This window comes from Erpetoichthys calabaricus, chromosome 7 (genome assembly GCF_900747795.2).
Source record: "Erpetoichthys calabaricus chromosome 7, fErpCal1.3, whole genome shotgun sequence".
Lineage (NCBI taxonomy): Eukaryota > Metazoa > Chordata > Cladistia > Polypteriformes > Polypteridae > Erpetoichthys > Erpetoichthys calabaricus.
In genome coordinates this window covers 72,759,242-72,785,543 of record NC_041400.2, presented here as the reverse complement: position 1 = coordinate 72,785,543, position 26,302 = coordinate 72,759,242, and the positions used below count along the sequence as shown (strand labels likewise).

General features: G+C 39.8%; 1 protein-coding gene across 1 annotated transcript in view; it reads left to right on the top strand.

Annotated features, from left to right (window-relative positions):
* ptpra (protein tyrosine phosphatase receptor type A) overlaps positions 1-26,302 on the top strand; it is a 237,339-nt gene that overhangs the window by 174,965 nt on the left and 36,072 nt on the right. The window contains exons 8-15 of the mRNA XM_028804668.2: positions 410-546; positions 871-961; positions 4,712-4,788; positions 6,182-6,218; positions 6,385-6,482; positions 8,953-9,072; positions 9,454-9,620; positions 24,965-25,100. Of these exons, the coding sequence (XP_028660501.2) occupies positions 410-546; positions 871-961; positions 4,712-4,788; positions 6,182-6,218; positions 6,385-6,482; positions 8,953-9,072; positions 9,454-9,620; positions 24,965-25,100 (863 nt within the window). The remainder of the gene's footprint in view (positions 1-409; positions 547-870; positions 962-4,711; positions 4,789-6,181; positions 6,219-6,384; positions 6,483-8,952; positions 9,073-9,453; positions 9,621-24,964; positions 25,101-26,302) is intronic.

The following is a 26,302-nucleotide window of genomic DNA, read 5'->3' as shown; positions in this document are numbered from 1 at the left end:
ATAAATATTAAAACACAAAATTGACAAAAATAACTCACCTTGAGTGTTACATTTTTAAATTTTGCCTACTTCATCTTGCATGAACAGTGAATACAATGAGTAATTATTTATATTAGAGTAATTGAAGTCAGCTAACATTTGAGTTATAATATTGCAAAATCTGAATTTAGAAAATGTAATGTGATTTTTACAGCATGCTTTTGTTTTTAGAATATTAAAATTATTTAACATGTGTTGTTTGAATTAGAGTTTGAAAGTTTACACTCCTACAAGATACAGTACCTGTTTCTGTAGTTAAATTTTAAGTGAATGAATACTCTCTGAAGTGTAACTTTCACAAGGTGAGCACTTTTTGCAATTCTAAAGGTTGTGTTACTTATTTGCAATTTTTTGTGTGGTGTCTTTTCAGAGCTGCAAAGTATGCCCCTTTTGGCAAGATCACCAAGCACAAACAGGAAGTATCCACCTCTTCCTGTGGACAAGTTGGAGGAGGAGATCAATCGACGTATGGCAGATGACAACAAGCTATTCAGAGAGGAGTTCAATGTGAGTGGTTGTACTATGTATATTCTGATTCCAAATAATTTGATTCATTTTACACTGCTACTGCTTTCCAAAGCTTTAATCTACTTGAATGATCTGCCACAGTCTAGTGTGATTTGGCCCACATTTTCATTGAAGTGGGAGGATCAGGAGTTGGCCTAGAGTGTACATTTTAATTCAGTTTCATCACCATCCTGACTAAAATCTTGAGTGACAATTTACTGGGTTTATATCATTATCCTGCTTCAAAAGCAGTACAGTATTCTGGTACCTTTATACTGGCTTTGTGGTTGCATTCAGTATTTTCTAATGATAATTTCTTTATAGGCTCTACCAGTGTGTCCAATTCAGGCATCGTGTGATGCAGCATCAAAGGAAGAGAACAAAGAGAAGAACAGATATGTTAATATTCTGCCATGTGAGTCTTAAAAGTACAGTAGGTTACCTAACAATTGACACCGTGGCTGTACGACTCCACATAACCTAAGAAAGACACAGTAATAAAAAGTATGGAAATCAAATGGGGATCCTTGGTCCTAGAAAACATATTACTTGGGGTCACTCCTTCTTGTGGTTTGCCCCAGCTTTCACTATGCAGTATTAGAAATGACCAGATTTTGGATTCTTTTCTCTTTTTTTTGTGATATACAGATGTTTATTGTTGTAATGTTATTTTCAGGATCCTAAACTCTTCATTATTCTGCCTTGCTCTTATTCTGTCTGGTGGTGTGCTGATTTTGGGAGACCAGATTATTAGGTTCATTAGATCCATACAGTGGAGTAAGCATTTAGCTCAAAAATTATGTGGTACAAATTGAGCTATTGAATAGTAAATGTGCATACTGTTTTTGTGCACTTGAGCTAGATAATAATTAAATAACACAACATTAGTGACTTTAAATGAGGAATGTATCTTGGACACAAACTCTTCATTGAAGTTGCTTACATAATCAACTCATGGATGCATTGAGGGGTCCAAGAAGCAAAGCATGACTGGTCTGTGAATAGTGTAGAGCCCAGAAATTGTTGATCTTAGAGGCTATCTGGGGTCTGCAGAATTTTGCGTGGTGTCCAAGCTGCTACATTTAATAAAATAGCTGTTGTTCAGTGTTTTAAAAAGCCGTGCTAAACAGCTTATGGCAGGTACTCTTTTAGTCTTCTGTCTTCCATTTTTTGGAACTTTCTGCTTTGGTCTATTTAAACTAAAGCTAAAAGTGCTTCTCCTTGGCTTTGTGGAAATGTTTTTGCTGCATTAAATCTCAGACGTGGACTTTGTTGTGATTGTTTGTGTCAGTGTGTCTCAGCCGGAAAAGGGTGGAATGCTCTCTCTGGGTTGGGAACACAGTACTGCCTCAAGTGGAGGAGTTCAAGTATCTCGGGGTCTTGTTCACAAGTGAGGAAGGAATGGAGCGGAAGGTTGAGAGATGGATCGGTGCGGCATCCGCAGTAATGTGGGCTCTGCAACGATCTGTCATGGTGAAGAGAGAGCTGAGCCAAAAGGCGAGGCTGTCGATTTACAAGTCGATCTACGTTCCTGCCCTCACCTATGGCCACGAGCTTTGGGTAGTGAACAAAGGAGCAAGATCACGGATACAAGCGGCCGAAATTAGTTTTCTCCGCAGGGTGGCTGGACTTTCTCTTAGAGAGAGGGTGTGGAGTTCAGTTATCCGGGAGAGACTCGGAGTAGAGTCGCTACTCCTCCTCATTGAGAGGAGTCAGTTGAGGTGGTTCACACGTCTGGTCAGGATGCCCCCTGGACGTCTCCCTAGGTGGGTGTTCCGGGCATGTCCCACTGGGAGGAGGCCATGGGGCAGACCCAGGACACGCTGGAGGGGTTATATCTCCCGGCTGGCCTGGGAATGCCTCGGGGTCCCCCCCAGAGGAGCTGGAGGAGGTGACCGGGGAGAGGGAGGTCTGGGCTTCCCTGCTTAGGCTACTGCCCCCGCGACCTGACTTCAGATAAGCGGTGGACAATGGATGGATGGATGGATAGATAGATAAAATGAAGTTTGTTTGATAGCAAGGATTGGTAAGCAGTGAGGCTTATCATAAGACACAGTATGAGATTCTATTTCCCAGCAGCACAGAACAGACAAACATGTATTAGAAAATATTGTCTTGGCCTAACAAATCTTGGTTTTATTTCATCTATTGACCACACGTTATTAGTAGCTTGTGAAATATATTTGCCTCCATCCAGCTGGGATGCAATTACATCCGAATGGTCCAGCAAATGTTTTGCATGCAGTGCCTATAAAAATCATTATACCTGGTAAAGTTTTCAAATGTTATTGTTACACAGTTATACACTGTTGTTATCATACTGGATTTAATTTGGCTTTTTTGACACTAATTAAAAGAAAAAGACATTTAATGTCCAAGTGAAAACAGATCTCTGTAAAAAGGTCTAAATTTAATTACAGACATAAAACACAAAATTATTGATTACACAAGTATTCACCCCTTTATTATGGCACACTTAAATCATCACTAGTGCAGCCAGCTGGTTTTAGATGTCGCATTTTTTATTAAATGAAGATCACCTGTCTGTAGTCAAGGGATTTCAGTTGAATGTAGTATAAATGTCACCTGTATCTTGAGGGCCCAACTTGTGGTTAGTCAGTATGGTGGCCTATCTTATACAATGAAGAGAAATAACACTCCTAGGAACTCTGTGAAAAGGTAATTGAAAAGCACAAGTTCAGAGGATAGATATAAAAAAATATGTAAGTCACTTAATATCCCTTAGAGTCCCGGTAAATCAATCATTAAGAAATTAAGAGTATGATACAGCTGTAAATCTTACTTGAGCAGGCTGACCAAAAAAAGTGAGTGATCTTGCAAGAAGAGGAGTAGTGATTAGTGGGGCAGACAACCAAGATCTGTGATAACTCTAAAGGAGTCACAAGCTACATTGGATTGTAGAGATTGTGCATACAACTATTGCCTTTGTGCTTTACTACTTGTAGTTGTAGCTTTATGGAAGGGTGACAAAGAGAGAACCACTGTTTAAAAAAAAAAAAAAAAAAAATCCCTGTGATATCTCAGCTGAAGTATAAATAAAGGTATATGAGAGACTTTGAAGTCAGCTGGAAGAAATTTCCATGGTCAGATGACACCAACACTATACTAAATGCCATGTTGAGCGTAAGCCAGACACTGCACATTATTGAAAACACACCATTCTCACAGTGAAGAATGGTAGTAGCAGCATCATGCTGCAGGGGTGCTTTTGTGCTGCAGTCACTAGAAGGCTTGTGTGGGTAGAAGGTAAAATGAATACAGCAAATTGCAGGGAAATCTTGGAGGAGAACCTGATGCACTCTGCAAGAAACTTGTGCCTTGGGAGAAAATTTCTTCTCCAGCAAAACAACAACCCCAAGCATAAAGCCAAAGCTACCTAGGAATGGCTTAAAAACAACAATGTTAAAGTTCTGGAGTGGCCAGTGTCCAAATCTCAGTTCTATTGAGAATTTGTGTCTGGACTTGGGGGGGGAAAAAAAAGCTGTTAACTGATGAATGATGTTTACTGATGATTTCCATGCAACCTGACAGTGCTTAATCAGTTTTTCAAAGAGGAATGGGAAAAATTGCACTGTCCAGATATGCAGAACTGTCCACACAGGCTTTTGCATCTTCTAAATTACAACTTGAAGAGGATGACTACTTGTGTGATCGTTTATTTTGTGTTTTTTATTTTTGATAAATTTAGATCTGTTATTTAGATATGTTATTACTTTGAAATTAAATAGTCAATTCTTTTTATCAATGTAAAGTAAGCTAAATGAATTCCACTGTGATTCAATGCTGTATATTAAAATGTGAAAACATCTGAAGGGGGTGTATACTCTTTATATGCACTCTACTTAAAAACCTGATACAACCAAGGATCAAATGACTTTAGACTATTCTGTTACATAAGTAGTGTGCCGCATTATATACTGGCCATGTTATGCAAAGCTGTGAATGTAATCAGAACTTGCTGTTTGTGCTTTATCAATCTTGATCATTCCTCATTGTCTTGAATAAAAAGTATTTTTCAGAGATTTTAGAAAGAAAATGTGAAAATATGTTGTTTCCGAGGTATTCGTTCATAGTTGACATGCTACAGACTGTGTTTATCAAGCATCTTCAGTGTTCCTTGGCTGATGTGTATTCTTATTTGTAGATGACCATTCCCGGGTACACCTTGCTCCTCTGGAAGGGGTTCCTGACTCAGACTTTATCAATGCCTCCTATATAAATGTAAGCCTCCCTCAGATTGCACTTTTTAAAAAACTATCTTGCAAAGTAGGCAGGTATGAACACCTTTTCTTAATCTGCATGTTGTTTATACAGGGTGAGCCAAAATTAAGTACCACATTTCTCAAGGTCATCACGTGAGATAGGCGTCCTTTGTAGTTTTCAGTCGGCAACATGTCTTGGTCCAGTGCGCACTATGCTTTCTCTTACTGTACGAATGCCTGAAAACATTCAAGTTTAAGTGCATCAGTTTTGCAGCCTCCTAGACATTCAGCACACAAATATGCTTCTGCCTTAGGTATTTCCAACATGTCTTTCAGTAGGATTTTTCATGAGGACCTTAATTTCCATCTATACAAAATGACGGCAGTGCAGGAACTCACTGAGAGAGACCGGGAGAGCCATAGAGAGTTGTGCTCGAACATTCTGCAAACCATTCATCGAAATGCCATCATCATGTGCAGCAATGAGTCACATTTCCATTTGTATGGTTAAGTAAATAAGCAAAACTTTCATGACTTAGCTGAAACCAGCCCTTGTGAACTTCATCACAGACCCCTGCACATTGAGTGTGTTACAATTTGGTGCAGCGTTGCAGAATTTGACATTGTAGGCCCTTACTTTTTTGAGGAGGGGGGAGCAACGGCCACCATCGCTTCAGAATGTTGCATTGAATTTCTAGAGAACTTTTTGTGGCCCCCACCAGAAGAAATGGATGTGGTGGATGCCTGGTTTCAACAGGATGAAGCAACAGCTCATATGGTGCAGAGATCCATGCATGTTTTGTGGAAGATGTTTCCAGGGAAGCTGATCTCCTAGTGCAGCAATGTCAGGTGGCCTTCAGGTTCACCTGATCTCGCTCCATGCAATTTCTTCTTGTGGGGCTATTTCAAGTCAAAGGTATAAACACACCAACCTCAAGAACGTTATTCACCATGAAATTGCCGCTATTCCCCTTGAAATCAAGCCGAACGAGTCATGCAAGCATTCAGAAATCGTATCGAAGAGTGTATTGCTAATGATGGCCACCACCTTGAAGACATCATTTTTAAAGCACAGTGAAAAAACTCCCATTTTTATACCCTTTCTTGTGTCGTAATGAAATTTATTTTATCTTGTAGTGTTTTTGTAGAATAAACGTTTGAAATGTGGTACTTCTTTTTGGCCCACCCTGTCTAATTTATATAAATATGCATGCTTTAGCAACCATTTTCTTATGTATGGAAGGGACAAAATTTGGTTTTAATACCTAATGTATGTCAACACCCTACTCAGTGCACTGCAAGGGTTCCAGGCAATTCCAGACTCCATTTTTTTCTCTGAAGTGCGTCTATGTGCAATATTTTTTTCTTTGCGTACATATTTACATTTTTAAAGTTTGTTCCTTTTGTTCCAGGGCTACCAAGAGAAAAACAAATTTATTGCTGCTCAAGGTATGTCTGGATTGTCACAGGGGTATAACCAAATACAGATTATGCTGATAATCTGTGCTTAATTTGCGCTGACTTGTGTGTGTAGCCATGTACAATCTGTTTTGTACATAGATTTTTACACCATAATCTTATATATACAATTCAGTTCAATTCTCATTGTATTCAGGACCAAAGGAGGAGACCGTCAACGACTTTTGGAGAATGATATGGGAGCAGAATACAGCCACAATCGTCATGGTAACCAATCTAAAGGAGAGGAAGGAGGTAAGCAGCACATGTGAATAGGAGGAATTAGTTGGGTTTTTTTTATGCCAAGGGCTGCAAACATCAGTGTATGAAAGATTATGACATTTGTACTTTAATATTTTTTTAAGAAAGCTTTTATTGAGTGATATATTTCTGGAAAATGTTGAGCTGCTCATTATTAGTTTAAAATTTTTAAATTTCATCCTCCTTTCAAATGTAGTATAGTAGTTGTCTTTTGCAGTATTTGAAACTGAGTTAAGGTATTTAAAGCTGATAGAATTTAACTAAGTAAATTTGGATCAATTTTCAATAACAGTTGATTGGTGAAATTTTCTAGGCAGTATATTAATTATATATTATTTGTTAAACAAATAATGCACTGATGTAAAGAAAAAGTACTTTTACATAAAAAACAGTGCAATAACAGTAATAGAGATCAAGAGAAAGATGTTTTGTTTAGAACTAAAAAAAAAGCAGTAAAACAGAAATATGCTTATTTCTGAAAACAAAGTTGTGCCAAACTTTTAATTTTAAATTTACCTAAAATAATGGTTTGCTCAAAATTTGGAATTTTACTAGTACATTTGCATAGCTGATTTGTTACCTTTAAATATTATGAAAAATAAAAATATATCTGTTAGTACAATCATTTTAATTTTAAACTAAGGAATAGAATCCCCAATCAACATGAATAAATTAATGCCATTAAAATACACTGCACTAAGCAAGAGTATTAACATTCACACCAGACAGCTCTATAGCTTTAAATATTTTGGTTGCAGTGTTCAAATATACTATACTTTTCCCAAAAACCATGTTTTGTTTTGTTTTTTTAATTTTGAGTTTTATTTGCTATACTTAATTTCCCCTTGGGATGGATGGAATTTCCTCTTGGGGATTAATAATCTTTTCACCTGACCTTTGGGGGATCAGTGTGCAGGGGGTCAGCCATTGTACAGCACACCTTGCTCAACGGCCCAATGGAGTAGGATTCCTTCTGGCAGTAGCGGGAACGGTCTCATTCTAGAAATGTGTCTATTCTATCCAAGCAGCTGGTGAGCTGGCTACATATCCTCTTCACTTTTGGAGACCATCAAGAAGTAATCCTAAACATTAGAAGCGAAGGGCACTACTGTCACCCACCATCCATCACTGACTTACAGCATATGCCCTGACAGAGCATACTAAAAAGTACTTCATACAGTAAAGACGTAAAGCACTTTTTATACAGTATTATCATGCTTAAAGTAATGACAAAGTATAAAAAAAATATTTCTACCCATTCCAGTTGATGGGACTGCTGTGTCTGTACTTAAACAGTAGAACTAAATAGCTGTTCACATGCATTTCTGGTTTCAGAAGGTAACAAATAAAGGAAAATATTTTAACTTGTCACCATACTGAATAGAAAGTGTTTTAAATAATAAATATTCAAGGCCTTCAGCTTGTGATGTGTATCCTGTAGCTCTCACGTTTGTGTATTATTATTTAGTGTTAATTATATATTTTTGTAACTGTATTTCCATATTCTGTAATACATTTCCTCGCATAATGAAGTGAAATATAGAGTGAAAATGCTAACCCCACATTGACTCCACAGCCAAACAAAACTTGATAAAATAAGTCACTGCTGAGTTCTTCTTCAGCTATAATGCACATCATTAAAAATCCCTGGAATGTCACAGCTTTATGACTGGTTTGTGTAAACCTCTTATAACATTCGATAACAATGGTGCACTGAATCGTGGAAATAATGAAATTCAGGGTTGCGCTAGACTTATTGTTTGTGTGGTAGGCTGTATAGGCTTGATGTTCTGTATGTGGGTTTCAGCAGAGAATCTGATTACTGAAAACATGTACAGTAAACCAAAATATACTGGCTATTTGAAGTGGTGTTGTGTAGTTTTACATGGGTGTCAGGATTCTTATTATTGATTTAAAGTATATTTGATGTTGCCTTTCAGAATGTTAATGCCTTATGCGTTGCCAATGCTGAATAAAAAATACATCTGTTTGATTACCTTCTTTGCTATAAATGTAGTTTACTTAATTGTTTATCCTGTTAGTTCATCATAATATTAGGTAACTGATGCATTTATGCATCATCACTAAAAATGTGGATTTGTGTTTGAAAATGCATACTGTAGAAATTACAGGATTGCATGAAACTACTGAGAATATATTCAGCAATGTTGAAGAAGAAATCAGAGAGCTACTCCTGTTGCTGTTTACATTTATTATAGACTTTTTAGAAAAACATATTTTAATTTGGAATAGCAGTACATTTTTTTTTAACAGCAGCACATAGCATAGATTTTAAATAATGGGATATAACTTTTTATTTACTGTATTTGTATTGTATTTCTGAAATGATACACCAAAGCATATTTTATCTCTCAAGTACCATTAGCCTTGCATCAGATTATACAGATTTTGATTTGTACAGAACAGTAACTAATTTTGCTTACTTGTTTACTCCATCATATAGTGTAAGTGTGCTCAGTACTGGCCAGACCAAGGGTGTTGGACCTATGGCAACATCCGCGTGTCGGTGGAGGATGTAATGGTGCTTGTTGACTACACTATACGGAAATTCTGCATCCAGCAGGTGAGTTGGTCACTCTCGCCAGTACACATTGCCTAATTAATTTTAAAACATTGATTTTTCTCTTCATACACTCTATGGTAATTTTGATCTTTAAACTCGCTGTGACTCATTAAGATTTTAAATAATTCTACTTTGTACCTTGAATTGCATGTGGTATAATATAATATGAATTTGTACTCTCTTCATAGGATTTGAAAAAACAAATTTTTGATACTTGCATTTTTTTTTTACTTATTACAACTTATTTCAACATCATTATTATTATTAACATCCAAAAAAATGTGCTTTTTTTGTTCTTTATTAGGAGAACTATTTGCTGACAGTGATGAGTGTACTTTTTCTGTCCTTCACTAATTTTGCTTTTGTGCATGTTCCTATCAGGTTGGTGACATGTCTAACAAGAAGCCCCAACGCCTGGTCACTCAGTTCCATTTTACTAGCTGGCCTGATTTTGGGGTTCCCTTTACTCCAATCGGAATGCTGAAATTCTTGAAGAAAGTGAAAACATGTAACCCTCAGTATGCTGGTCCCATTGTTGTTCACTGCAGGTAGCCCCAAACCAATAGATAATTACTTACTAGATTAAACTGTAGTCTAGACTTAATTTTCATACATAGTCTGCATTGTTTCTGTGACTGAAGTGAATATGACTTAGTCATATTTTTGGCCTAATTTGTTTAATCTCTTGTTCACTTTCAAGTTCAAAGTTTTATTTGCCTTGTTTATCAGTAGGCTTGTGTAAAAATATTGATTTTTCCAATTAATCATTATTTTTTGTTTAAATGATTTGATTTTGATTCTTAAAGTCTCAAGATCAATGTTCCGAATTTCTATCCTGATCAATTACAGGTCAGGTTGGGTAGCATGCACAGATACAGCATGTTGCCGTACCCACCACATGACAAAACAGCTTGGGATCATGGTTTGCAGTTCTCCAAGTAGACGCGCAGTCCACTCCCAACCTCTGGAAATGACCACCTGCAGCAGTCAGGTGTTTCGTGGGAATCCCCTTGGCCTGGTCCAGCCGCTCAGATCCTCAGCAATGAGAATCCTGCAAGCCGGATCACCCTCAGGGATTCACACTACATGGCTGTAGTGCTGTAACTGACACTCCCTCACAGTGCAGTTAATGTGCCTCACTCAAGACTCCATGAGCAATCACTCATTCATCAAACCAACACTACCCAAATATTCTCTGAAGAAACCCAGTATCTAAGGAGTCCAGTCTTCATCTCAGATCACTGCATAGCATCTATGTCTTTTAATCATTTAGCAAATCAGGAAGCACCAGGACTCTAAAGACTTAGGACCTTTGATCTTTTGCAAAATGCAGGAGCGTCACACACCCCTTTCCAGCAACCTCATGAACCCCCATGTTCTCCCAATGTGTCTACTGACTTCATAGGAGAAATCACCAGAAACATGAATGTTGCTGCCGAGGTAAGTAACCTCTCAACGAGGTCAACACTCTCTCAGCTGACAGACACACTGCTGATGAGTGTGCCCAAGAAGTAATTAAAGACCTGGATCTTGGTTTTTATCCAGTATACTCGCAAGCCAAGTCTCTTGAAAGCCCCGATCCGAACTTCCATTAACTCCACAAAGATCACAGCATTGTTGGCAAAGTCAAGATAATTGAATCTTTCTTCACCAACAGATGCCCCATAGCCACTAGACCCCACAACCCTGTGCACCACCCAGTCCATGCAAGCATTGAACAAGGCAGGAGCAAGATCACACACCTGAAAAACCCAGAATCAACTGGGGAAACACAGGGGTTCTGCCTCCACTCTGCATAACACTCACAGTACCAGTGTACAGGCTTGCCATGACATTCAGCAACTTTGGGCGGTTTGGGGGGATCCCACAAAGTCTCAGGATTGTCCCACAGGACATCTTAATCAATTGAGCACTTTACAAAATTCGACAAAGGATACAAAGAAACTCGGCCGATATTCGTGTTTGCGCTCAAGGAGAACACTTAGTGCCAGGATGTGGTCAATGGTAGACTTTGGTGTAAAACCAGACTGCTCCAGTCACTGGGAGATGAGCAAGTGATCATGGATCCCACTGAGGATGACCCTAGTAAGGACCTTACCTGACACTGACAGCAGTGTTATGCCCTCCAGTTGCCACAATCTGGGTGATCACCCAACCCTTTCCAGTTGGGATGACGCCCATATCCCAAATTGAAGCAAAGGTTGCTTGCAATGTCAGGAGGACCTTACCACCAATCTGGCGAAGTTCACCCTGAATGCCATAGATCCCTGCAGCCTTTCCTACTATCAGTTGGTTCACCACCTGTGCAATCTCGGTAAGACTGGGTGATTCACAGTTAATTGGAGGATCCGCCTCAAGAACCATGGACGCGGAGATTACTATATGTAGATTTTTGCTCATCTTCGTTTTTGCCGTGTGATCCAGTAGCTGTCACTAATGTGCTTGTTAAGGCTTTCTATGTAAACACACTTTACTACCTCGCCTAAAATGGTGTGTCCTTCTCAACTGAAATCAGTGTGTACACTTAAATCAAATGTGTGGACTTACTATAAATTCAAACAGTGCATCTTTAAAGACTGTTGGCATGTTTTATCTTTTCCTTTTCTTTCCCAGAATGGGCCAATTTTTGATGAAGTTTAGATGAATTTTAAGGTTTGAGGATTTTTACTCTAAATGTCTACAGCACCCAACATATTTTGCTCCAACACATTCTGCTGTGTTCTGACAGGTGTAATCATGAAAATCATGGGATCTTAGGTAGAACAGGGCTCTTAGGCTTGAATCAGTGTGCAAACCCCACCTAGCTCTATTGAAAGAAATAAAGAAAAATAAGCATGTAATGTCAATGTTAGGGGTGGTGAGACTTGAATGACCGAAGCATAAGAACAATAAACCCTTAAAGAGCAGAGTAAGAGCAGGTAATAGGAGTGTGGACAGCCACAAAGCGATAGAAATGGCATCTGAGATTAGGAGCAGCATATACATTTTCTAATCCCGCTTAATCCAGAGTAGGAAACCTGGAGCCTATCCCAGCAGCTTTGGATGCAAGGCAAGAAAAGTCCCTGGACAGAATGCTAGCCTATTGCACAAATTCTATATACTTTGTCACGCTTGGGTCACAGAATTGCACAGAAACACAGGAGATTGTGCTGACAGGTACTTTATTCAAACACACATGTCTCTTTCAGAAGTAAAATGAGCTCAGTATGCAGCTTGTTCTCGATTAAAGAATAGACAAACATCATAGGGGAGCTCAATGGGTGAAGGACCCCCAACAGGAGCAGAGGATGTCTGGGGGAGGAGAGAGAGAAAGAAAGCAATCAGCCAAAAAGTACAGGTGCTGTTCAGGCTTTTAATTATGCATAGCGTTGCACGAGAAGCATATCACGTGATAGAGCAGCCGCAAGTAAGGGAGCAATGTGAAGGTAGTTTATCAGCGTTTTTTAAGAGGGGTTTTTTGAGGAGCATCCGTGTCTTCTAAGGGTGCTTTCAGCCCCCCTGCTCACACCCCCTCCGTCAGCTTTATTCTCGTTTTCGTGAATTAAGCAACACTCCAAACCAGGTTCAAACAGGCGTGACAGGACATCAGCATTAACGTGCTCAGAGCCAGGTCAATGCCTGACAGTAAAACTATAAAGTTGCAAGCTCGATAACCATCTCATGAGACGAGAGTTCATATCTTTCTAACGGTATAACCACTGAAGTGGAGCGTGATCAGTCACTAATGTGAAATTTCGACCCCATAAGTAATAGCGAAGCGCTTCCATAGCCCATTTAATCGCCAAACATTCTTTCTCTGCGAGTCAGTCAAATCGTCACCAATGGCAACATCGGTCTGAGAGACAGCAGCCAAGGAAGCGTAAACCCCTGCGGGTCATGCCACTCCTTCAAGAGATTAACATGTAAAATCTGGAATGGTTTGCACCGGCCCGGTATTCTAACCTTGTAATTCACTGTCCCCATACAGTGGGGGAGTTGGCTTTTTCAAAACAGCCTCTTCCGGATATCGCATTGCATAGTCAACCAACACAAGCATATATTGATACCCATTTTTACTCTTAGGAAGAGGGCCTACAACATCTAATCCCACCCGTTGAAAGGGGACTTTCAAAATAGGCATAGGAGAATGGGGAGCCCGAGGAGGTTTATAAACAGAGACGATCTGGCAATCAGGAAATAAAGTACAGAATCACTCAACATCTTTTCCTATATTCAGCCAATAAAATCGTTTTGATAAACAATCTCTAGTCTTATCAGCCCCCCAGGTGCCCACCCAAGATGTGAGAGTGGGATAACTGCAAAAGAATGTCCCTATGTACTTCAAATACAACTAATTGTTCAATAAATTCCCCCACTAAATGATCTGATATCACTCTAAAAAGACAGCTGTCTTTCTCAAGAAAGTGCAGGGTTTTCAAGCCCCCGGAGGCACGCTCTTGGTAATAAGAGTCACTAACAGAGCAAGCCTGTTTAAATGGATAATCTAATGAGCTATCAGCATGCTGCAAGCGCACAAAATCTGTCTGCTCGCTAGTGCTCGGTTTGTGTTCAGAGGCATTTGCAAGTTGAAACGTTGTAGATGGGCCAGCCAGCCAGCCACTCTAGGAAATTGGAGGAGTCACTCCCGGTATCACTGGAGAGATCGGGTTCAATGTCCAGTCGGGGCTCGAGGCCTTCTCCGACAGCCACCAGTTCCTCCCCTTCGTTCATGATGACAAGGGGCTCAAGGGCTGGTGCCCCTAACTCGGCTAAGAGCCTAGGGAATAGGGCGTTCCTCCTGCCAATCAGCAAGGACCATGGGCAGGAATCCGAAATGGCAGTCCAAACTTTAAAGTTCGACCCTTATATTTTAAAGGAAGCAGCACAGTCTCATAGTCCTTAACGTCCCCATGTACACAGCGTATGTTCACAGTCTTTGTGCTACACAGGGACGTACTGCTGATGTAGTCACGTCTGGCAACACAAAGGTCAGTGCCTGAGTCCAACAAGCAGGGATCTCGTGGCCCACTAACATCATGGAGATCATTAAGCGCTCCTTTTTCAGTGAAGTAGAAGAAACAAGGGAGCAACACACCTCGGCTAAGTCGACCTCCAAAGACCAAGCAGGGGAGAGGCGATATTCTCTGGCGAGGTGTCTGACCTGATCACACCGGAAACATCTGCACTTGGCACCACTACGGAAATACGCACGTCGGCGTCTACGACCAGGAGCCTCTCTAGATGTGGTCACATCAGCAACAACGGGAGCCTGGGATTGTCTTTCTGAGGAAACTGGATGTCCAGGGCCCTGAGCCTGCTGTTCATTGTGACGATCTCGGGCAGGTTGTGAGTGTGCCCCTGACGAACCAAATGCACCACCCTGTCTCCAAGCAGCCTGGGAGCCTTCCAATCATTTGTCGAAGGTGGAGAACGAGTCAACATCATAACAAAAAAAACTCATCGCGGAGAACTTTAGGAATCCCCGCCAGTACCACATCACTGGCTACTTTCTCCACAATCTGCTCGATCGAGTCCCCCTCAAACCAGCTGTGAACAAGATGAATTAAATCCTACAACTGAGCATGAACAGGGCGATCCAGGTCCAGTTTCCACTGGCAAAGCGCAGAGCTCTTAGCCAGACACAGAACATTCACATCGTCTTCAGGATCCATCTGTGCAACCACCCCTGGTACCACTTGTCACTCTTGGGTCACAGAATTACACAGAAACACAGGAGATTGTAGAGACAGGAACTTTATTCAAACACTTCAAACAAACCTGTCTCTTTCAGAAGTAAAACGAGCTCAGTATGCAGTTAGTTCTCGACAAACATCATAGGGGAGCACAATGGGAGTGGGACCCCCAACAGGAGCAGAGGATGTCTGGGGGAGGAGAGAGAAACAAAGCAATCAGCCAAAAAGGACAAGTGCTGTTCAGGCTTTTAACACTAGAATTACCAGAGCCTACGAAAAAAGTTGTAAATCTGGTCCACCTTAAATCCCTTCGCACCACTCCGTCAGCGTCTTTTGTCCTGTAAATGTGACGATAAAGACAAGCAGCAAGCAGCCTACTATTCCATCCCCCCACCACCGCAGAACGTGCACAAAGTTCTCCCAGCTCATTCCTTGATTATCTGGGAGTGAAGTGCTAGAGTTTTAGAGTGGAAATAGATTGTTATTTCGAACACATTCATTTCATGTGTGTTCCGTTTCTACAATAATCTATATAAACACATTGTTAAAACAGAAAAGTTTTTCATATTTTAGTAATAAATGACAAAATGTAGACATAAACTATATATAATGTGTGAAGCCTGAAGTCCAAAGATCAAATAAACACTTTCACAAAAGGTTCAAGGATGATACAACAGCTTCCGTGGCGTAGCGGTAAGAATTGCTGACTTGTAATCAAGAGTCCCCGGTTCGATCCTGACTGCCTACTATATTTACCGTTTTCAGTAGTGAGCTGCTCTTATCCATATTACTAACCAAGAATGCTAAACTGGATGGACGCAGGGACATCCGGCTATGGGCCGTAGCCGCAAAAAGCCGTACTGCGCAGGCGCCCCAAGAAATGAGGCGCCGCGAGAGGCGGACAAGACCACAGAAAAAAGGAGTCAAACATAGGCGACGCACGAGCAAAAAACCCCGACCCCGTCCCCCCCCCCCCCCCCCCACACACACACACACAAGCAACGGACGGGACACACACAAAGAGGGCGATTCAACAAGCCCCTGGCACATAAAAAAAAAAGAGCCTGCAAACCCCCCCCCCTACAAACACAAGCAACGGACGGGACACACACAAAGAGGAGGATTTAATCCCATTGCACACGAAACGGGACGCACACAAAGAGGAGGATTCAACAAGCCACAAGCACACAAAAAAAAGAAGCAGCGAGCACCACACAAAGCCCATTGGACACGAAACGGGACAGACTACGGACATAGCACACGAAACGTACACAAAAACGACGATTCAGACCCACGACCACAGTAACATAAATAACAAATGACACACAAAGCCCCATTTCTAAATGAACCGTCCGTATTAAACATACGTCATCTCAACACGTTCACAATATGCAGCATAGGTAGATCTCATTACAATGAGGCACTATTAACCGTTCAACCGCAGAAAAGGCTCCATATTAACAGTGAGTGCGATCCTCCTTATTACTTATCCATATTTCTCACGCTCAAGAACAAACAAGTCATGAATTCACGATCACAGGTACAAAACGATACCGCTCGGATAACGGGACCAAACACAATTCACACTATGCAGCATAGGTGGATCTCATTACAATAAGGCACTATTAACCGTTCAACCGCAGAAAAGGCTCCATATTAACAGTGAGTGCAATACTCCTTATTACTTATCCATATTTCTAAAAGAAAAAATGTCTCGGCTCCAAAAACGCAAAGCTCAACTAAAGCTTCTAACTAACGATGTACCTAAAAGTAAAAACTGTATGAACTGCATTAGATCCTACAATAGTTCATTTGCTTTTGTATCTACCGGAGTAAATATCAGGCCACCAAAAGGCAATGGCCCATACTGCTTTCCCATATGTGCACAAATACTGCATCGCATTGGAACAGTGCACCCTGAAACAAATCAACAACGCAAATATGCACAAATCTACATCCTAGATCCACATGACGCAATCTATCAATCAAAGTGCTGCATCGCAACAGGCACGGATTCAAAACGAAACACCTCCCGTCTCAGACATACGTTAACGGCAAGGAAGGCTACAACGAGCTTCTCACACAGCACAGGCAAATCGATTACAGCTCCAAAACAACACGTCCCAAATACTACACATGCAACAACGCGCCTCTCAAACGGCACAAGCAAAACATACACCAGGAAAATTCATTCGGATTAATGAATGTCATTTGCAATCATTGTCATTCAGTTCACTTCCCTGAAGAAACAACTGGCAATACAAGTAATACATTTACACATTGTTGTCAAAAGGGTCAAATTAGACTGCCTCCTTTACATTCATATCCTGAATATCTACAGAAGCTTCTAACTAACGATGTACCTGAAAGTGAAATCTTTATGAACTGCATTAGATCCTACAAATCGGTATCCACTATGAACATTAACGGTGGCACTGCACGTGACATCCGTCTTGCAAAAATGTAAATTATTGATGAATGTACAATGGCATCCAGTCACTTACTCAACACCATTTATAAACTTCTACAAACGTTTATGAATAATGATATTCGCTTTGGAGGAAAGGTACTTTTATTAGGAGGAGATTTTAGACAGCGCTTAGCTATTCTTCCACATTCCATGCGCTCAGCTATTGTTCAGTGCACCTTAAAATATGCAGACAATTGGCATTGCTTTCAAAAGATACAGTTAGTAAAAAAGATACGATGTCCAGAACCAGATCCTAACAATTGCTTATTACAACTGGGAGATGGTACACTCACCAATACAGATGGACTTCACCCACATATTATTACAATTCCTCAAGCCTTTATCTGCGACGACTTAGTTACAGACAGATTTGGAACAGCAATCTCATTAGACCAAATGCCCCTTTTAACACAACGCACTATATTATGTCCAAAAAATATTAATGTGGAAAACATAAATACCCAAGTCATTCCATTACTTCCTGGAGAGACACAACTCTTTATAAGCTCTGACAAACTTGACTCTGATCACAACAATAACCATCTTCATTGACATTACAAGTTCTGACCTGGAATTACCTTTTACACTTAAATGGCGTGTACAAAGAAATTTTCCAATAGACCTTTACACTGTGCCACACACTTTATTGTTTGCTTTCTATTTGCATCATCTACACCTTCACACTATTCTATATCTCATTCATACATCACGCTCTTTGTCATTCCCAACACCAGGGGTTGGCGAGCGAAGCGAGCAGGGGGCGGAGCCCCCTAGTTGTTAATATTATACAGTAAACACATACATTTGATTTGTCTCTGTAACAGCCGGTGCACATTTATAGGACTTGTAAAAGTTAGCAGGTTTTTTTTTTCACTTTTATTCTCTCAGTCACGATACATACTACCGCTCCCCCCAAGGATCTGATGCTGTTAGTTTTTATTTGACACTGGGAATAACTGTAGATGCGAGTGGTGTTTTGAGACAATGGAACTGAACATTCTCTGATCTGGATGGATAAAAGCTGACTTACATACGCTGGTGAATCTGCCTTACTTGTATCTTATTGTCACTTTTTTTTTTTTTTTTTTTAAATTCAGTCTTATTGAGTGTTCCTGCTCATGCTGAATTAGTATGCAGCTTATGGTCCATGAAGTCAAAGCCGCACTGACAAAAAAAAAAAAAAAAAAAACAGAGACATATGTATATATGATATTTGGAATTATTTATTTTATGACCTGAATAGTACATTTTGGGGGAAAAAAAACATTGTGACACAGATGCAACATTATTCATATTATTCATATTCATTCGCATAACCTCTTGCGGTTGTAATCAGTGATCGTATGTTTCCCCAAACCAACCCCCCAATCTTGCCAGTCTCCATGTTGCTGTATCGTGTTGTTTCTTTTGTACTCCAAGACATGCAGAGGAAAGAATAGTATAGAGAGGTCAGTTCAGCGCTATATGCAATCATCAGATTCAAATGTTAATAGTTCACACACACACACGCAAGGACCGTCCTTCCTACATTTACAACGTGTACCTGTTGCAATGTACACACTTCTCTCTATGCTGTGGTTTCTATTACACACCTGAAAGAAAGAGACCATATATGTGACATTTTGAAGAAATCATTTTATGACCTGAATAGTACCAATCAGAAAACATCATCGCACTAATGCAGTATTATTTGAAAACGAACAGCGTCAGATCAGCTGTAAATGTATGGTATTGTATTTATTTCAGTTTTATTCTCTCCGTCATGTTCACGCTGACCTCTCTGTACTCTTCTCTGCATGTCTTGGAGTATGAAAAAAAAAAAAAAAACACGGCCACTGATTACAAGCGCAAGAAAGCATGCGAATGAATATGAATAATGTTGCATCCATGCCGCAGTGTTTTCTGAAATGTACTATATAGGTCATAAAATGAATAATTCCAAATATCATATATACCTATACCTCTGTTTTTTGTCAGTGCAGCTTTGACATCATGGACCATAAGGTGCATACTAATTCAGCGTTAGCAGGAATACTCAATAAAACTGAATAAAATAAAATCAAGTGACGGTGTGATACGTAGAAGGCAGATTCGCCAGCGTTTGTGTTTCAGCTTTTATCCCTCCAGATCTGAGAATTTTCAGTTCCATTGTCTCAAAACACCACTCACATTTACAGTTATTCCCAGTTTCAGATAAAAAGTAACCACATCAGATCTGGGGCAGGGGGGTGGGTGTTGTATCGTGATTGTGACTGAGAGAATAAAAGTGAGAAAAAAAAACGCTAATTTTTACAAGTCCTATAAATGTACACCGGCTGTTACAGACACAAATCAAAGGTATGTTTATCTTGTATAATATTAACAATAAGAGCAACTCACTACTCAAAATGGTAAATTTGCCGGGAAGCTGGTTTCGAACTCGCAACCTCTGGATTATAAATTGGCAGATCTAACCACAGCACCACGGAAGGTATCGTATTGTACTTGCACCTTTTGTGAAAGTGTTTATTTGATTTTTGGCCATTAGCCTTCACACATTATACAGTTCATGTCTGAATTTTGTTATTTATTACTAAAACGTGAAAACATTTCTGTTTTAATGATGTGTTTACATAGATTGTTGTAGACACAAAACACACATCAAATTATTTCCCCTTACAATTCTGGGTAGCTCACTCCCAGATAATCAATCAAGGCAGGAACTGGGAGAACTTCTTGCCCATTCTGAGGCAGTGTGGGGATGGTATAGCAGGCTGCTTGCTGCTTGGGCTTATCGACACATTTAGAAGACAAAAGACGCTGACGGAGAGGTGCGAAGGGATTTAAGGTGGGCCGGATTTATTCGTTGGCTCTGGTAATTCTAGTGTTAAGTATGCGTAGCGTGAGAAGCATATCACACAACAGAGCAGCCGCAAGTAAGCCCAGTAAGTAAGGGAACAATGTGAATGTAGTCTATCAGCGTTTTTTAAGAGGTGTTTTCTGAGGAGCGTCCATGTCTTCTAGGGGTGCGTTCACCCCTCCTGCTCACAACTGTATACACAATATGGATGACATGGCTGATGTTAAGGACAAGAAGGGGACAAATTTAAAACATAATTCTGCCACCAGATTATTTTCACAATATCAGATGTTTTGAGCTGTGAATGTAAAACTTAAAAAAAATATATAAATTAATAAATATAGAATAAATATAAAAACACTTTAGTAAGTTTAGTTTTTCACCAGTTGGCAGACTTTCTTCACCTTCCTGTAGTTCAGTAGAGACATTGCCAACTCAGGAATTTTGCAAGGTTTGTATCGCTTTGTTGTCAAACAACCTTTTTAAAGCAAATATGCTGATCTTGCATGTTGACTGTCAGTCACTCGATCAGTGCCGTTATATTTTTTATTTCTCCTATGCGAAGTGGCAGGTGAATTATTGTCAAACACAAACACCTGAGAAATAAACTGAAACGTTACTCATTCATGATTTTTTTTTATCCATACTGTAAAGGCATTTGAATTACATCTTGATATACAAGAAGCACAAAGAAATGTGGCAGCTCTTCATAAGGGACTTCAGACTCATGCAGCCTGTAATCTGACTTAGTGTGTGCTGCTGTTTAATAGTTGCTGTGTACATACTGTATCTTGGGCTCAATCAGAATTACAGCTAACATGCCAATATTTATGAACAGACTGTAAGGGATTATCTGTACCTAATACTTCTCTCTTGAGCCCCAGAGATCCAGTGAAAGGCAGCTTTGAAAGTTGCTGAACACATTCAAAGCAAAACCATCACTGTGGTATGCTTCACTAACAATTGGGCCAGAATCTATCATGCTGTCACTATCAGCTCATGAAGAATGGTCAGTTTTAACACAGTAAATCAATTTCTTCATCACATGCTTTATGTGCCCATTTTCAGCTTGCTCTATCACAGCAAATGCTGTGTGAACACCCACCCTCTGTCACCAGCCACCGATCACTGGATGCATAGGTGCAGGCGGCTTGTGATGGATGAAGTGTATAATGTGTAAAGACTGAAGTCCAAATATCAAATAAATATTTTTTACAAAAGGTACATGTATAACAAAACAAGCACGCTTTTATTCAAGAACCAGTAACGGCGCACTGCACGATAACGTGCAGTGAATACACTTGACTTGAGCATTCATAGTATTCATCCTCTTTCTCTGTACATTTATTATTCGTTTGCTCAGAGGTTGATGTGCTTGCTGCTCCCTGAGCAGCTCTCTTCTTTTGTCGGCATCTCTTTGCGTTAAAACTGATTAAGTTAGTTCTTGTGTTGCAATTACGTAGTACATTTTCTTTAATCTTTCACTTAATCTGGCACTTCATTCTTGAGGCAGATTGAAGACTTATTAGCGAAGATGGTAGGGAATGAGAACGGCGTCCGTACGCATGTGCCGCACGGCCGCCCTGCTGCGCGCTGCTGAGAGTTGATTCTACAATAAAAGAGTAATAAAATCATCACCCCGAAAGCGGATAGTTAGACGTCACGTGTGCAGACCCATTAACCAAAAGTGGTGAAGAGAGGGCGAGTATAGTATTCTCGTGAGTGGGTGATACACATGATGAAGAGATGCACTCCAAAAATTTTTGTTGTTTTCCTTGCATTTTGATGACATGTTGTGTCATATTAGCCCGTTGTTCATCATTCTGGCATCTATGTAACAAGCTTCTCCTCAAAATTCACCATTTAGGGTACACGGCACTGTGGCCACATTGCCATGCATTTCCAAAAAAATTTGTGCATGTTTCTACATCTGACATCTTTTTTGCTGTATTGCCCTCACAATCAGCACAGATGTGTCAAGTATACACCAGGTTTTACACTGGAGGCACAGTAGTTTGACAAGCTAGAAGCAGCTGACTTTAAAAGTGACGCCACAGTTAAGATTGTACCTGTGGGCTTGGGGCTTTTCTATGTATCAAGTTGTTTTTGATTAGGAAAATATTGAATGTACCAAAGGTCCAAAACATGTGGAAGTCCATCAAGCTTTGTGAGTCTGTATTTAGTTTTCCGGAATTAAAAACTAGTTATCTTGGTGATCCATGCTATAGATTCGTCCATCTCTGTAAATGTTTATGAACTACTGCAGTACTTATTTTTTTTAATTTATTAGATACTTACTTTAAGTAAACAAGGATTTCAAGATAAGTTTTTTTCTAAAATATCTGAAAATGCAAAACATTTATTTCTATAGCAAATTTTTCCCGTGATACACATGCAGAGCGGGTTAAAGATAATGGAAGTAGGAAAATTCAAAAGTCTCAAAAAATGAGAGTAAAGATCGCATTGGTGTAAACAAATGGAAAATATTACTCGGTGAAGTAACGGAACAGCGAAAAGAGATCGCATAGTGTTTGAGGATGTCTGGGGGACAAGAGAGACAAGGCAGTGAGACAAAAGGACAGGTGCTGTACAGGCTTTTAAACGTTTAAAGCACCGCATGAAATGCAGATCACGCAGCACGGCAGCAGCAGCAAAGAGGAGGTAAAAAAAAAAAAAAAAAAAAACTATTTGTTTCCCATTGTATCACCGTTTAAGAGGGGTTTCGGAGGAGCGGCCGCATCTCCTTGGGGTGCGTTCAGCCCCCCTCTTCACAGCGGCGCATAGCGCTTGCAGGGGGAAGGGGTTGGCGAGCGAAGTGAAATATAAGAAAAAATATGCGGTTTCAATGAAGGACATTTTGACGAGTTGAAGATGGCGCCGACTGGTGTGGCTGGCTGTCTGCTCGTCTCTCTAGTCTATGTTTTAACTTTGTTTTTATGTTTTAGTTTATCCCAACGGCCACTGTCCTATGACCGTGAGACTTTACTAAACATATTTTCTGGCTTGCTTTCCTCTCAATTTTCATCTCCTGGTTGGATTTTTTGTGAACCTCCACCTTTGTTTTATTCATCTCCTGACTTCTTCACCTGGACGCCGGTGTCCACCTGTATCAGTGAGTTGAATGCCCCTCAGAGACGCAAACACACCTGCCGCCATCGTGGGAAAAGAGCCGGAATTGCTGTTAAACAACGCCGACTCAAGTCCCAGAGCTTTGATCCCCGATGCCTGCGAGTAGTCTATGACCCATCTTCTCCCACTCAGGACTCCATCACTGGTTCATGGGCGCTGGACACCGGATTTAATTTCTCCATTTCAAGACAGCATCACTTTTCCTCGGCCTGCAATCGAGTAGTAAACACTGCTAATCTTCGCACGCTCACCCGTGCTCATCCCGCAGCGAGCTCTTCTACCTCTATCAAGGCTGCTCTCTTGAACGTGAGATCAGTGTCTAATAAAACTTTTATTCTGCAAGACTTTATTACCTCAAATAATCTGGATTTCTTCTTCATCACTGAGACTTGGATTTTAAATGGTGACTCTTCTTGTTTTACTGACATGACTCCACCGGGGGGGGGGGGGGCATTGCCACTATTTTTAAAAGTATGTTCTTGTGTCGGAGCCTTACAAGGGGTCTGTTTAGCAGCTTTGATCTTCAACTTTTCGAAGTGTGCAGCTCCCCTTCTCTGCTGTTTGCCGTGGTTTATAGACCTCCTGTAATTAATGATACTTTCATTTCTGAATTCTCTGATCTCTTGGCTGATATCTCCCTCTCTCATGATAAAGTTTTTATTGTTGGTGATTTCAACATTCACATTTGTTGTGAATCGAAACTTTTGGTCAATGAATTTTTATCACTTTTGAACTCATTTAAGTTTATACAGCATATTAATACGCCAACTCACTCTCTCGGTAACATCCTTGATCTCGTTCTTACTCGTGATATTTCAGTGAATAATTTTGATTTATGTGAGGTTTCTTTTACTGGTCATTTTTCTATAATGATGGATCTGAATATTACTGTTGATGTCCCAACTAATAGCAGTCCCCCACGCTGCTCGAGCTTTTTAAATTCTTCTATTATATCTGATTTTAAAACCATTTCTCTAGTCTTTATGTGCATGACCAAAATAATGGTATCGATGATTCTATCGTAAATTTTAATTCTTCCTGGGTGACCAATAAGTGCTTGTCTCCTGGCCACTACACTGCCAACAGTTTTATTATTTTCCGACTATTATGTCAAGTGGTTGTATTAAGTCCCTTTACTTATTTTGAATTAAAATGTATTTTTGTGAAGTAAAGGTTTCTGCTTTTCTGTTCATTGATTTGAAAGGGCACAGTGCAAATGTAGATTCCTTGTTTGATTCAATTTTACTGCTAATGGTGATTTCATCCTTATTAAAATACTAAAAGGACATTTTGGTGTCATCCTTCTTCTTAGTTTAGAGAGTAACTTAAAAGTAATGCAAGTAGTAGCATGATAACGTTTTCTATGAATTAATGAATAATTTAATCCTGATTAGTAACCACAGGACAGTTGCAGAAATATGTGCCACCACTTATTTTGCACGCAAAGCTCAATGAGTTTCTGTTAAGTAAACAATTTAAAAGATTATAATATAAACAAAATAAAATACATATTGTTTTGGATTATTTGTCTGACAAGAAAAATCACACATTTACATTCTTTCAAATACAACTTTGTTTTTCTAGTGTTTATCTGTTTATTTAATGCTGCTTATTTGTTCCGCTTGAGCATACATTTAAGTCAAAATTACTTGTATCTGTAATAAATAGCAAATATTTAAACTAAAGTAAAACTGCACTAAATTATATTGTTTGATGTTAAATTAGATCCTGTCAGTTTACTTGAAGATGAACAGATTTTTTGTCCTTTGTTTACTTTCACAGTGCTGGTGTTGGCCGGACAGGCACCTTCATTGTAATTGATGCTATGCTAGATATGATGGCCACAGAACGCAAAGTGGATGTATTTGGTTTTGTGACACGAATTCGAGCTCAGCGTTGTCAGATGGTACAGACAGATGTAAGTAATGACATTATTATTTTGCTTTTCAGTTAGTATATTGTAATACTTTTATTGTGTAGTGTGTGGGATATTTTAAAATATTTTGTCCATATTGAGTGGATGCCCTGCCAGTCTTCACTATCTCCATTGACAGTAGACCCTTATCTGTCACTGGATTATGCTCTTTGAATCAATTAGGACAAAAAAAAAAAAAAACAGCCTATTACTTTATGTATATTGCAACAGGGGAGTGCACACTTGAAGCATCTATTTATCCCTGGGATAATCCCAAAAAACCTAGTTACCAATAATAGCTGCTTATCATATAAAGCAAACAGTAAAGAGATAAAACAGTTAAAGATAACAAAATATAAATCAAACAGAAGTAAAACAAAACTCTTGCCTAATGGTCCACTTGTGTTGGTACTGAACCCTGTTCATCCTCCTCCTGCCCACCTCTAGTGTACCATAAAAAAAACTCTCATCTCCTGCGTCTGTCACTCTTCCTATCTCATGTGTACATACTTGGCCCCAACTGGTCTCTAGACTCTATCAGCCTCTGCTCTAAGGCAATTTTTAGACCTAGTGCTGGGGTCACTTTCATCGTCATGGTTTTGCTACAGGAACACCAGCCTCCACAGCTGTCTTGAGAAGGGTCTGGCTACAGACCTTTAGCAGAAATGCCCCTCCTGTGATGTCATTCGGGGTCTGTGGCTAGAGATGATAGTGTCGTAGATTTGGAAGGGCCTCCTTCTGTTAAAAATTGAAGTGACACTGATGTTCAGTGCTCTTGAATGACATTCATTTTTGTATTGGGTTTCTTTGGCTGATCTTTTATAAAACACATGTGCAGCAATATTTTTTATTATTGTACTTTATTGCAGCATTTGCAGATCTTTTGTAGATTGCATGTCAAAAACATTTTATGTCTCAAAACTTAACAAGGTATGTTTCAAAGTATAATATTGTCTAATGGAAATATTATACATGTGTTAAATTGTAGAAGCACGGTGGTACAGTGCCTTGTAACAAGGGGACCGAAGTTTAAGTCCCAAATGCTCCCTGTGTGGGGTATGCATGTTTTTTCCTTGTGTACATGAGTTTCCTACAGCTTAGGTGGGGTTGGTGATGCTAATTTGCCTGCAGTGTGTGTGTGTGTGTGTGTGTGCGTGCATATGTACAGTCACACAATGGCAATGTGCACAATGCTTGCTGGAATA